The sequence below is a fragment of the Scleropages formosus genome, chromosome 14 (genome assembly GCF_900964775.1).
Source record: "Scleropages formosus chromosome 14, fSclFor1.1, whole genome shotgun sequence".
Lineage (NCBI taxonomy): Eukaryota > Metazoa > Chordata > Actinopteri > Osteoglossiformes > Osteoglossidae > Scleropages > Scleropages formosus.
Window position 1 is genome coordinate 1,591,856 of NC_041819.1, and position 14,369 is coordinate 1,606,224.

General features: G+C 47.5%; 1 protein-coding gene across 1 annotated transcript in view; it reads right to left on the minus strand.

Moving 5' to 3' along the window:
- LOC108918456 (partitioning defective 3 homolog B-like) overlaps nucleotides 1–14,369 on the minus strand; it is a 182,970-nt gene that overhangs the window by 117,919 nt on the left and 50,682 nt on the right. The window contains exons 4-5 of the mRNA XM_018725718.2: nucleotides 10,906–11,009; nucleotides 1,749–1,837 (exon numbers count right to left, since the gene is read on the minus strand). Coding sequence (XP_018581234.1) covers nucleotides 1,749–1,837; nucleotides 10,906–11,009 — 193 coding nt within the window. The remainder of the gene's footprint in view (nucleotides 1–1,748; nucleotides 1,838–10,905; nucleotides 11,010–14,369) is intronic.

Sequence of the window (14,369 nt, forward strand, 5' to 3'; positions counted from 1 at the left end):
CAGCCCTGGAGTCATCTCACGCACTGCCACTGAAGAATTTCTCTTCCCTCTGCCCAGTGTCCAAACTTCAGATCTTCAGGCTCAGAGAAAAACCCATTTGGAAGGTAATTTAAAAGGCTTTGGCCAAAGAGATCCGGTCCTCTCCGCCATGTGCTCGGCGCACCACGTTTCCTTGATTAGTTCATTACTACTTGTCTGTCTTTTTCATGGCCTTAGAAGCACCAAGGCATCACACTTTGCACCCATCGCTGATCCCACTGTGCGGCAGGATACGCCAAAGGCAGTGCAGTGAATTCACGGCCCACTAAAAGCCAACCTGTAGGCGGGATGACATTCCTTACGGATTTTTTGCAATTTCAAGGATCGTTTGCTGCTGCATCGCTCGTGCATTTTTTTCCCTTTTACAGTTAGAGAGGGGAAGTCATCTCGTTGTGCAGGACGCCATGGTTACGGGGGATGCCTTGAGAGACAGGACAACGTTTTTGTCCCATTTGCAGTAAACAAGGTTAAGCTACAGGACTGCTACTCTGCTTGGGGCCAAGGGCCCCAACACAGACACCTCTTTCACATGCACACACATGTCACACGACTCAACGTTCTGCTGCATTCTGTCTCCTCTTCGCCGCAACCTTCTTGATTCCTGATACACTGGATTGTAAGTAACTCTCGGGTTATGGTGTATTTATTATCATTTATTGATTTAGTTTATGCTTTTCGCCAAATCACCTTCCAGTCTTAGGTTTGTATCCTAAGCAACATTATAATTATTTACCCATCTTATACAGATGGACTTTTTTTACTGTATCATTTGAAGTTAAGTTGCTCATGGGTACTACAGCAAGATGTGGGGTTCAAACACACACACACACACACACACACACTTTCTGAACCGCTTGTCCCATACAGGGTCGCGGGGAACCGGAGCCTACTCGGCAACACAGGGCGTAAGGCCGGAGGGGGAGGGGACACACCCAGGACGGGATGCCAGTCCGTCACAAGACACCCCAAGCGGGACTCGAACCCCAGATCCATTGGAGAGTAGGACCCGGTCCAACCCACTGCGCCCCCCCACGGGGTTCAAACATGGGTCTTCCAATTACAAGACAACAGCCTTAACCAGTACGCCACCTGCTGCCTCTAGTTATTTTTGTTGAATACCAACACTTTGTATTCAGCACAAATCCAAGAGCAAAAAAATGAAAATCTATTTATACACAGAGGCCTTGGAGTGAACTGTAATCTCGTGAACATGTCCCATGAGGCACACTGCTCCCTCCTCTTAACGCAGTATCCTGATTCCTGTACGTCTCCGCAGGCTGACCCCAGCCAACTCATGTTTTCCATAAGAGAACACTAAAAACTCGGGACAGGCGGGATGTCCTGAATGAGGCCAAGGCTCCCGTCTAACTGCATTGGAGCCATCGCACGCGTGACACGGGCGTGGCTCGGTGGTACACAACGGATCTCCACCCAGACCGCCAGCATTAATCCTGCCCTCCCAGTAGGATAACAAAGGAGAAGGCCACCTCTAATCCCAGACCAGCTCATTAATCCTCCAAATACTCATTTACACCCGTTTGTTTGTTTCTAAACCCCGTTTCGATCCACTTTTGCAGTTAACTAATGAATTATTTACTATGCGTGGTAAGCACAGCCTTGATCTCTGAAGAAAAATTATGAAATGCAGCAAGGAGGAGAAAACACACACACAGAAACACACAACACCAGACAGTGATCCTGGCTCTTACCTGAGAGTGGTCTTGCTCATTGTGGGTGTGGACTGCTCTCTTCGGCCGTCCTCCAGCCCTCCCCGCTTTGTCAGCAGGCAGCTCATTCCCTGTCACAACACAACAGCTCTGTTTGGTTTTTGCCTCGATTTTCCACACTCCTTGATTTTGGCTACCGGTTGTTTGCCTTTTTCTTTTCCAGCATCCTGTGCAGCAAGGCATTGAGAGTGTAATTACACAGGATCCCCCTGGTCTTGCTGCCTCCCCATCGATTCGCACCCTGTCAGAGTGTTCACATAGCAGTGCACTTTGATAAGCTGTACGAATATCAACTCATTTCTCTTCTCCCCATCTCTCTGTATCTCTCCATTCCTCCCTCGTTCTGTGCCACCCTGTGAGGTGAAGGCCATTAAAATGAGTCCTGTCACACAGCGATTGCCTGTGGTACAGCCTGGGAAGCAAACAGACTTATGCAGTAATCACAGTTTTTAAGAAAGTAAAACTGTACACATACGTATACCGGTGTGGTCCAATTACGCCTTTCTACCCCGTCGGTTCCTGTGAGTCTCCACCGCAGACAATGAATCCAAGAACCACTTTCTCCCCAAACTGTGGGGTCCCCGAGGCCCCCCGCCCCTGGACCCCCACCCCCACACCCACCCCTGCCAAGCCCCAAAGGATGATGCTACAAAAGGTGACCCAGTTTTCAGAGCCCAACCCGATTGTGGGCATGGCCCTAATGAAGCGCTGATCAGGCCTAACGGCTCATCTGTTCCTCTTCTTCTCCACCAGCCACGCAGTCAACATGTTTTTGTGCAAAGTATAAGAAGAGACAAAGAAAAACAGCAGAAATCAAATGTGACAAATTCGCCCGGATTCATTTCAGGTTCACAAAACACAAAGCGCAGCATTGGCATTCACATAAAAAAGCTTGTTTTCATATTCTGGATAAGAGCAAAACGCAAGCAAATCATGGAGCACAACATTCTACCCACGAACACAGAATTTCTGGGTCCTTCTTGGACATTTACACACAGAGAGTTTTCATTTGTTATTCACAATCAAACATCAATGAGTGAAATGGAACAACTTCACTGACTTAAAGAACAGAAGATGAAAAAGCAACTGTAATTTGAACGCGTGCGTGCGTATGTGTGTGCTTGCCTGTGTGTGTTTACATGCCCAAGTGGAGAATGTCACCTGTCAGGGCTCGTTTGAGAGCCTGAAAGACGGAAGGGTCCACCGGGAAGGGGTGGAATCCCACCGAGCGCAACTCTGTAATGGATGGAGGTAGCCTCCCCTGGGGGTGGGTAGGGTCATGGCAAGCTGGGGGCCCTAATGGACTTCCCAGTGACCCTTGGCCCCGTCACATCCATACTGCAGTCTGTCAGTCTGGTCTCTGTACCCGTGTGGTGGTAACACTACTCTCCAAGGACGGATGGGATATGTGTTTATGTGTGTGCACCCACTGTAGTTCACCTAACTTCTGGGGACTAAGGGAAACATTTCCAAAGTCATAAAAATTACATTTTTTTAAAAAAAATTAATCAGTAATTAAAGGGGGTGCGGTGGCGCAGTGGGTTGAACCACGGTCCTGCTCTCGGGTGGGTCTGGGGTTCGAGTCCCGCTTGGGGTGCCTTGCGATGGACTGGCGTCCCGTCCTGGGTGTGTCCCCTCCCCCGCCGGCCTTACTCCCTGTGTTGCCGGGTAGGCTCTGGTTCCCCATGACCCCGTATGGGACAAGCGGTTCTGAAAATGTGTGTGTGTGTAATCAGTAATTCAAAAACAATTTAAAATGTTTCTTCAATTGCAGTTATTGCATTTATGTGGAAAATGTCTGCAATCATATAAAAACAGATGTGAACATGTGACTATGTGTGTTCATGTGACCAGTACATCCAATACATTTCTAAAGACAACTGCAGATCGCGTGTCAGATTTCAAAAAGAAAAATCGAAATGTATGACCTAATCAGATATAAAATCAATAATCCAAAAGGTCAGATATGTAAAGAAACAGTAATGAAATGGCCATTGATACCTTAAATTTTAATTTTATTCACCATTTTAAGTGTAAGATAGAAACATGGAAAACAAATGGTGAGGGTCTGGCAAGGGCCATTTCAGAACAATTCCTCCAATATAAAAAGTAATACTTCATGAAAAAATACTCTTTACCCCACACAAACTCAGATCCAAACAGCTTCTTTCACTTGATCCAGTATATATTTTCTCAAAGGCTTATTGCTAACTTAGCAAGGAGAACTTTCACAAGTTTCAGGTTAAAAGTATTTCTGTGTTTAAAAAAAATGCATTACAACATGAATAAGATTAAAAGTGTTTCCAGAGCATGATGAATGTGAACATAGTCACTTAATATGAAAGTCAGACAGTAAAATGTATTACTCTGATAGCATTTAGCGAGTAGCTCAGCTGGAGCGCAAACGGTCGCCCTGCCAAACTGTTAGCTCTATCTAATGCAGGGCGCAGCCGCTGTTAAAAGCAAATTTAGATGAGGTGTGTTTCCCGTGTGAAACTCCGCTGCTTCTCGAAAACACTCTTGTCCGCTAAAGCTATCAGAGTTTTGAATGTGCAGTTAACAGAAAACCTCCTTGTCTGACAACAGCTATAGATTAGCGGTTAGTAAATTATCAAGGTGCGGCACACCCAGGCAGGAGTTTCCTGCTGTGATGTGGAAGGTGAGAAGGGCCAAAGAGTGCCCATCCTGGCCAAGGTCACAGTGCCACGGGGCGCGGAGCCAGGGGAACACACGCCGACGGCCCCGAAGCCACGCACCTCCCCACAGAAGCAATTATCAACATCCAACTCCCAGACAGCAAGGGACGCCCGACAACACGGCCGTTGAGGATGGGGTCCCTCATCTCCGATCAAAATAGCTGAAGCTTTGGGGGAATGGACAGGAGGGGTGATGTAGGTGATGGGAAAGGAGCTTTGGCCAACTAACACTAATACTGACGTCTGCACACCCTCTGGCCCTCCGCTTTCACCACATATGGGCTGCAGAACATAACACGCTGTCTCCGCCGAAAGAATTAAATTACAACTGAGTAAGAGAGACATTGAACAAATAACTATAATTTCCTTTCATCCATTAAACCCAGGTGGTTTTCTGAAAGAGAAAATACTCCCAGACCAATTAACAGGCTCTGAGATTTCCCTCCTGGGAATTCCTTGCTAATGACCTGAGGTGCCGCTGCAAGACAAATAAATAGCTACGTAAGTGTGACGGAGACATGCAGCATCCTTCACCTCCTACATGGAAAAGCTCCTGTTTAAAGGCAAAACACTTCAAGTAAAGATCTGGGGGACTGCCTGATCCAATAATGCACACTTTCCATACCTCGCACTTTCAGAAGGCCCGTAATCTGTCTGAGAACAGCAGTTATCCACTTTAAATTTCATTTACTCATGATTTAGACATAAAACAAGGCTTCGGTGGGGCCGTGGTGAATTGTAAACTTTGATGCACTGCTAACTTAAACTGTCCCATAAACCTGGAAGCGTTGTTGCCTTTAACTTTCCTGAAGCAGTGGGAGTGTTTTGTACAGTTATAAGTCAGAGAAAGTCAAAGGTTATGTTTCTGAAAGGGTCAACAAACAGAAACTTAAGAGGAAGAAAATATTTCCGGGACTTTCTTGGTGTAACCTGCAGCCCCCAGTTGTCTGTCCATAGAGCCATTTGTTGAGGCCACGAATCTCAGTAGGAGCGTACCACACAAAAACCACAAAACAGTCTCTGGCTCCTCATCGTAGAAGCATCATTTCCACATTTTGGGCTCCTTAGGAAGTCACTTTTGTCGTTATCTGCCGTCACGGCAGATAAATGGAACCAGGTGGAGTGAGCAGCTATGCTAATAGCACCCATCAACCATTTTATTTACATCTTTGTCTGAACCTCCTGGAACCCTGATTTACAGTGGACATCAGTGCTGTCTCCTAAAAAACCCTACTGCTGCTTTAGTTGGCTCTTGAAACCATCTGCAACATCCTCTAAGGCTCCCATTGAGGAGTACTGTTCTTTTTGGTAGTTCATGGAAAAACAAACATGCTCTAACTTGGGAAATACGGTGTTGTTGGTTCTATTAAGAGTCTTCATTGGATGTCGAGGTTAATTCCAATTCAGAGTGACTGAGGTTATCTGACTATGATAATGAAAAAAAGCAAAGATGTGTTTACAGTGTTTTTATAGAGTGCGTCGTGAAAAAGGACACCCAAAGCGGTGCTGTTCATTGGCTCAAAAGCCAAGTCAGGACTCGTTGCTCTTAAGCCAGTGGAAAAAATAAAACATGTCTTTTAGAATAATAAAGATGGATTTCAGAGGATCAGACTGATCGCAGATGTTCATCCGTGACATTGTTTCCTGTCACCTGGTACACAAAAACAACAAAAAAAACCAGTCTGTGTGCCTTCCATCACTCTAGATGGGTAAACGCATAGCCAACTGGCATATTTTTTCTGCAGCAGAGGGACAGCAGAGCACTGTCGGGCTTTATCTGTTTTACCGGCAATGGACAATTAGTAAAATTAAGGTGACTGTAGGGGGAGGGTAAACAGAAAGGGCCAGATAATCCCTTCCCTGGTTGCTGATCCACAATGGCATTGGAAACCACGGCAACTACAACAAGAACCAGTGGACCAGGTTAAGGTCATTTAATGCAACCAAACCCCTGCAGCCAAAAATTGGACACCTGGTCGAAACAGGAGTGTTTGGTGTTGGTCCGCAGGGGTCAGGTCTCCAACGTCCTCAGCGAGGACACGTGGCAACACATCAGGAACACACCATCCCCCATGTAACATGTCCTGTCAAGTTCTCCAGCTGTCCCTTGTCATGCGCACATACACACACGCAAGCAGACATACACACAGACACACATACACACACCCACCGTCATCCCTTCTAGGGTGCGCTGGGACCCATCACTGAAAACTGCCACTTTAATTATCCTCGGTAGGGCACGGAGAGAGAGCGCTTGCTGAACTGATGTTAATTGGGGGTTTGTGAGCGCCAGGCTGCTCCATTAGGCACAGCGCACTTCTAATCTCTGTGTGTGGGTCCCTTTAAGTAACAGTAGAAAGATTCGAAGCAGAGCAAGAGCGTGCAGCGGCGCCTCCCGAAGACAGCCCCAGCTGTCCCCCGGGCCAGTCCGCTTGAAACAGTAGGATAATGAGACGTCTCGGGCGTTGTCAGGTTTCATTTAAGAGTACTGCATGTTAACAGGTAGGAGCTACTCCGCCCAACTCCAACATAACATGACAGCAAAGGCCACGCACCTTCACTCTCTGGCCACTTTCTGGAATACGCCCTGAATACTAGTCGCAGATGGGCGATCACAAACAGCACGTGAAGCAGATTTACCCCACCGTGCAGGGTATCCTCACGCAGGAACGATAACGATGCTGGGCTGGGGGCGGAGCTGCTGCTCTCACCGTCGGCACATGCTGACAGGCTACAAGGAGTCCCCTGCATCGCCCTTTGCCAACGTCACGTCATGTTGCGCCGCGAAGACACACAGCCTCTGCGAGTAATAAAGGCGCAGACGGTTCTGAGGGTTCAGAAATCCACATGGTCTAAGATGAAAAACGCCGAAGACTGCGCATAATGTTGCCGACACGGGGAGCTGTAACTGTCACTACATTAGACACGGTGTCTCAGCCAAAATGGGTTTACCTTCAGGTCTCTGCCTTCCGGAAAAGCAGCAGACAGTGTCGAATAACAGCGGCAGATCTCAGTGCAAAGAGAACACGTGTGTTTTATACACATTCTCTCTACAGGGCCCTCGTTACGGGGACATAGGTGCACACTGCTCTCCCTGCACACCGATCCTCCAGCATCACAAATGAGGAGTACTGAGGACCACCCTTCAGGAGAAGAGAACTGTTCTATCTCGGCCCCCCAAAGCCCACCACGTCTGAACAAATGGCAACCAAAACCCATGGCAACAATATTCGTCAAGAGCGCGCGGTAACTGCGGCGGGGAGGAAAAAAGGTGATCGAAATTCATATTATAATTCCCAGCTTAGGAATATTTTATTCTAGTGGCCTGACAGACCAATGAGGCGAAACAAGTGGCTTCTGCTGAATCTCACAGAGAGCAGTAACCTCAGCAGCTTCCAGTGCCCCATCTATCGCGGGGCTGTCTGAATAATGAGCCCTGGACTTGCAGCCGGGAAATTACCCAGCAGCCCCCTCTCTCTCTGGCGACAGCCTTGGTGGGGAATGACCGCTGCAGGGATTCGACCATATGACCACAGGGATGCAATCGGAGGGTCTGAAGTTCATACGTTTTATCCAGGCTACCGAACAAGAGTCCAACACAACAGAACAACAGAGGAGCCAAAACATGCTTTTAATTAGTCCAGACGGAGCCAAGCAGAAACACGCTCAAAAACACGCTCAAAAACTGCCATTAAAACAAATTAAATTTAGTGTTTTTTCAGTTCATGGAATATTTAAAAACTGCTGTTTCGCAAGAGAATACTACGTGACTTATTCCTACAGAATCAAACCCTCATTAACTCCTGCTGAAATATTTAATCTAATTAAAGGAGCACTCAACCTCCGAAACACGCCGCCATTTGTGCCGAATTGTCTCTTAACTAGGAAAAGGCCAGGATAATCTCTCATGCAAATCGGCGCTGATAGGGAGGGCACCAGCAAACGCGCACACGCGGACGTCGCTCCCTCGCTCCCCAGCACTTCAGTACCTCACGCAATATCTCATTACGCTCACAATTGCGCTCGCGATTCGATTATGCTTATGATGCTCACGATTTGATTATGCTTATGATTGTGCTTTTGCTTGCCTTAAAGCCATATGAAGTGGGGGATCTGTGGTGCCTGAACAGCTCAATTGATTTAGCGGAGCGATCGATTCAAAAGCGATTCATCACGGGTTCGCCTGCGGGGGACGGGCGCCGCTTCTGCGAGGTCTCTTCATACTGCAGAACACACCGTTCCCGATTAGTCACGCACACAGGTGATGCACACACTCTGCAGGGCCTGGTCGGGCAGGTCGGCCTGCTCGGCACCTTGGTCCCGCTCTCCAGGGCGTCGGAAAGTTCAGAAAAAGGAAAGGAACTCCACAGCGCTGGGAACAAGATAAAATGCTCATAAAATAGGATTTTACGTGAAAACGCTTGACTCATTTTCTCATTAGAAAGTCTCACGAAGGATCCCCTGACAACGGACGCCTCGGTTCTGCGGGGGATTATCCAGGTCTTTCCACACAAGCCCCAGCGAAGCTAAAAGAAATAAAGTAGAAAGGATTCTTTAAAAAAAAAGTTTTTAAAAAGAACAAAACAAAATATGACATTAAATCCCCGACAAGGTCTCGCATCTGGTCTTAGGCCAGGCTTCTGAAACCACATGAAAGAGCTTCAAAGCGCAAACGGAATCCAAACCGAAGCCTGAATCAGCACTAAAACACCTGCCCTCACCATCACGGCCCCCCCATCACCCCCCGGGCCTCTCACACACCTCCTCCCTACGGCGCCACCCCAGACTCCTTCACCACTGGCAACTGTCGTGCAAATCAGCGGCCTGATACCAGAGACGTAGACCTCCTGATCTGCAAATGGGAAATTGTGAGTCTGTTACTATCTCATTTTACTCTGCATGAGTGTGTGCGCATGTGTGTCCGTCTCTAGACAGGAACGTCCGGAGAGGAGCCGGCCCTCTGATCTTTGCCTGGTGTTGTGAACCTTGAAGAGAAACAGGCCGTCTCTGGGAGGATGAAAGCCCGGGCAGCGGGCCATTAGGCGCCCACCATTGTTGTCCACTTTTGGGGAGAAGGAAGGAAACAGGTGTGAGGAGGAGGTGAAGGAGACAGAGAAAATAATCACCAGGCGGAAAAACAGCCGAGCTGCTAATGCGCAACCGCTTCACAAAGGAGAGAGGGATGAAGGGCGATGACAAACACCCAAACACCCATACAGAGCCCGAACAATGGGGAGAGGGAGTCCGTCGGGCTCCCCGAAGTGTTCCTGTTCCGGAACGTTCCGCTATGGCAAGGAAGCATTGTTGTGGCATGTCGGTCTACTTCAGGCCTCTCTGCTGTGCGTGTCACGGGTCTGTTACCCGCTAAGAGGGTCTTTCCTGAGCGCCCCCAGGCGGGAAGGGGGATGAGCAGCTGGACCCTGACGGATGAGGACATTTCCGAGCCCAGGGAGAGGGACAAAGCCCATCCGTCTTCCTGGAAGGAGTTCATCTGACAGGCAGTGTCCACATAAAGGACACATGAATGAAGCCCTGGAAACATGGTGCTCCAGCAAGTCTGAGCACTCGCAAACAAAGGGAGGGTAAATAACGCCGATCACCCGATACCCTCGGAACGCGATCGGATCGCTCTGTTCCTCCTTCTGAACAACCGGGGAAAACAAACAAGGAGATTCAGCTGAACGGGGCTCGACTTGCTGCCACAGTCTGAAGATAACGACACACGGTTAGACAGGATGAGCTATGTTTTTCACTCTATAAGGCTGACACTGTGCCGTACTGAAGTGACCGTGGGGGGGAGTCAAAGGTGGCTGAGAGAAACAGGCCGGGTCACCGTGATGAGATGAACCTGGTACCTAATCTACAGCATGAGGCAGGAAGCAAGGAGTGTGTAATTGTGCGCGTGCACACACACGCACACACACAGAGAGACACACAGAGAGGCACACAAAGCCCCAGACAGCGCAGTGCATTAACACCCTCCAACACCGCTGCCCTTACAAACTAAAATAATAAAAAGGACAGTCTTAAAAAATGAGCGGTGCACACAATGACTGGAGTGGTAATCAAAACAGGTCCATCTATTTCCAGGCAGTCCATTAAGCAGAGCGGGGAGAGAAAGCCCACGCCTTCGCAGGGAAATGGGCCTTTATATGCTCATAACTTCGACTTGTACACCTACAGTAAATACACCGGGCACACACATAAGGGAAGAGTAGTGCTCTTGTCTCTCTGATGCATCTGCCGAGATCCCTTGTACCCTCTTCGGTGTGAGACGAACACTGTGCGGGGAAGTGAGTTTGGTCAAGGTAGACAGATGGTCCATCTCATTGTCGTTTCCCATTCTCCTCTCCTTGGACCCCCCCCACACCTCCAATGATTCGGCCCCTATCACACATACATCCAGTACACCTCCAGAGAGTTGGCCTCTCGTGTTCACTCACCGTGGGCACGGGCCAATTGCCGGGGTCCATTGACTGAACACTCGCTGCCTCGGCCAACGGTCTGAGGGCGGAGTCACTGCTCCGTCTCACCACCAGTGGGGTGTCTGGGATAGGAAGGAGAAGGAAAAAGCACACGTTACAGTTATTTATTCATTAATCAGAAGTTTTTTTTTTGAGTTACAGTGTTGGGGTTTGTACAGTAAGCTACTTACAGTTGTTCACCCATTTGTCCAGCTGGGTCATTTTTACTGTCGATTCAGAGTAAATACCTTGATATTTCCGATTTGATTTGAACAAGGTCTTTCGGAGGAAAGGCAATAACTCTACCCTCTATGGTACCTGCTGCCCTAATTCTAAGTGTGTATTGGTTTGGTTTCAGGGTAAAAGGGTGTTGTGCAGCAATGTATGTGTGTATGCACTTGTGTGTGTTTATGAAAATGCGTATTGCAAGGAGCTCTAACGACTAACATGGACAGGGAAGCGAGAAACACAGACATAAACTGAAAGAGCCACTATATAAGCCTGCATGGGGATGTGGACGGACTCGCATTTATCCATTTTGCCATTTTTTTGACTGCATTAAATTATTTTTCCCCCACAAGAACACTACATTAGAGCAGACACGCCTGTTTATAAAACCACTGCCACAGTCGTAATGATGCTGCCAAATTGCACAATGGTAAAATTATTTTGAGTGAACGTCAATTTAATCTTTACCACTTAACGTTTTTAAGGCAATTTACAGACTTGGGTTTCGTGACGGGCCTGTAAATAACGGCCATTTTCCCCAAAGTCTCGCCAAGCCTCTTTACAACCACTCAGCTTCCCACAGGTGCCTTGAGGTGGGGAGGCTGGGGAAGCCAGACCATCATTCTGCCCCCCAGTGTGGCTGGTGGCCCTATCCCCTGTCCACATCCATCACTTAGTCCCCATCCACAGTTTAGACCTTCTGCTCATCCTTTCCCAACTGCCCATTGGTTCAGAGATGCAGTGCATTGGGGGTGTCTGCTGTTTCTTCAGACAGGGACTGTGTGTGCATGCACGCGTGTGTGTGGGCTTGTTCATCTGGCCCTGAGATTCGGAAGTGGCAGACAACAGACTCTGTAGCAGATCTAAAAAAAGTAATCCGAATTCTTAATTTGGCACATAGCCTATGAATCGCAGCAGGAATGGAAATGCTGTTTTTTGGGATCAGTGTGTGGCTCCTCCCATTTCCCATCATACCTTCACCAAACAGACTTCACAGAGAGAAGTGCGAGACGCAACAACGGCAGCGGTCAAGAGGGCCGCGGCGAGACGTGCTGCTCGTCTTCTCGTTCAAAGGACCCATCCATCACGGAGTCAGTGGAAAACTAATTAAAACTCAAAAAAGCGTCTGACAAGCAACAGCACGGGTCAAACAAACTCCGATTGTGATACAGCTACAGGAGCTGGAAACACAGGCTGTTTACTGATGTCTATTAATATCGCCACTGATGAATGTGCTGGCAACACAGACTCCATTAGGTGGTGACAGGAGAATAATTAGGCGCACTTTGTTTCGTTTAAAGAGAGCTGCGCGTGCCGTCTAACGCTGTTTCCCAATCCGAATCAAGCTCCTGGAGAAACATCTTGCCCTCTGCCATCCATTTTCTTTGTTACGCTTTTAATGCGTGGAATTGTGAACAATGAGTAGGAAGTTCACCATGCGGGCCTACTTCTTCCCTTCCAGCGAAAGGAAGAAAGAATAAGGAGCTGATTGTGGAACAACCAGCCCGTCTATGCCCTAATCACAGGTCTGAGAACAGCTTTGTGCGGAGCGGCCTTGAAGAATATCCTCATCAATCTGATTAAATAATGGAGCCAAATGCAGGCAGCGCCTGAGATGCTGTATAGCACTAAATACCCCGGCAAAGCGCTGCTGGCATAGTGATTAGGCTTCAGAAATGGGGGCAAAATGATTTTTCTTTCTGATGCTTCCTCCGACATCAATCATCGTCAACCATAAGTAATTAGTCTAGCTGGAAAATGCATTAAGACTACACTTTCATATAATTTCATAATTTAGCTAAAAAAAACGTTGCATTTGCCCCCCCAGACAATCAATCAATCAAGTCGAGTGAATTTGAATGCATCATTTTCCATGGAGATATAATGGAAGGGATCAGTGGCTGTTGCAACGGTGACCAATGCTAAATGTTAAATACTGTCCGAGATCGTCTGTTTCAGTTACTGAATGTAGCAGCACCTTTTTTAGGTGGAGTGTAAAGTTTTAGTACAGCTGTTTGAAACCAGACTTGCCTAGGTAGTAAAGTACAAAAACTGGATGTCTGAGGAGTGAAAATTGATCTTTTCAACAAGATGAGTCAAAATGTGGGCAAACTGTTGAGTATTTGTAAAATGCAGAGAGGCTGACCAAATGAGTTGTGCTGGTGTATTTTCCACTTTCCAGCATGGTGGCGGAAGTATAATGGAATGGGGATGCTTTTGCTGGTGATTTTTAAAAAGTCCACAATATCTTTATCAGCATGGCTATCACAGCGTACTTAAGAGCGGCACTGTTCCAACTGTGTTACAGCTATTTGGGCAGTGGTTCATTCTTCAGTAAGACAGCAACCCAAAACACAACTCAAAGCTGTCTGACAACTATGAGGCTAAGGGAGAGAGTGAAGGACAAGTCAAACTAATGACCCAGGACATGAGGCAGAGTCACATATGAAAAAAGACTCGTTTCCAGCAAGTGTGTCCAGTCTTTTCACTGGTACTGTGTGTTCCTGTCTATTTTGTGGTTTACAGAAGGGATGTTGTCATGCTGCCTCCAAAATCTCCATAACCATTATCCCATCTCGCTGACCATGCATATATTGCTTTATTTAAAGGGCAACCTAGGAGAAAACTGGGTGTAGTCTGCATTTCCAAATGTCACGGTAACCATTCTTTCAGAAACCATCTGAAGGCCAAAAGATTTTTAAAGAATGCAGAAGCAAATTTGGAGTCATACTAAGTCCTACATTTTGGCAGACAGACTTTAGCAGGTATGGCTGGGGCTTTTATTTTCTCCTTCATTTTTAGAATCGGACATGGAAAGTTGACCTAGTATAACCGAGTGTTACATTTCCATAAACATCCTAAAAGAAAACAAAGAACCTTTTAAAAAAAACCCCAGAAAGGGATTACATGGCGCCTAAAATCAATTACGCTTAAAGCACAACTGTGAGCGTGTAGAGGTGCCGCTTGTGATCTGGAAATGACCCTGACCCCAGACTCAAACCACACCGCCTGTGAGAGAGTGATGTCTGAGACCGCAGCGGGCGTCCCAGCGCAGCTACCGAGACCCCTTCCCTCCACCCCTAACCGCAGAGGGACCAACAGACGGCAGTTATTTAGGGCATCAAAGTCAAGCTGCCTGAAGTTTCTCCTTTTTGTAGCCTGTCATTTTCCGTAAGTTCCACCGCATTCTTTCTATTTTCTCCTCAAGTCCTTTA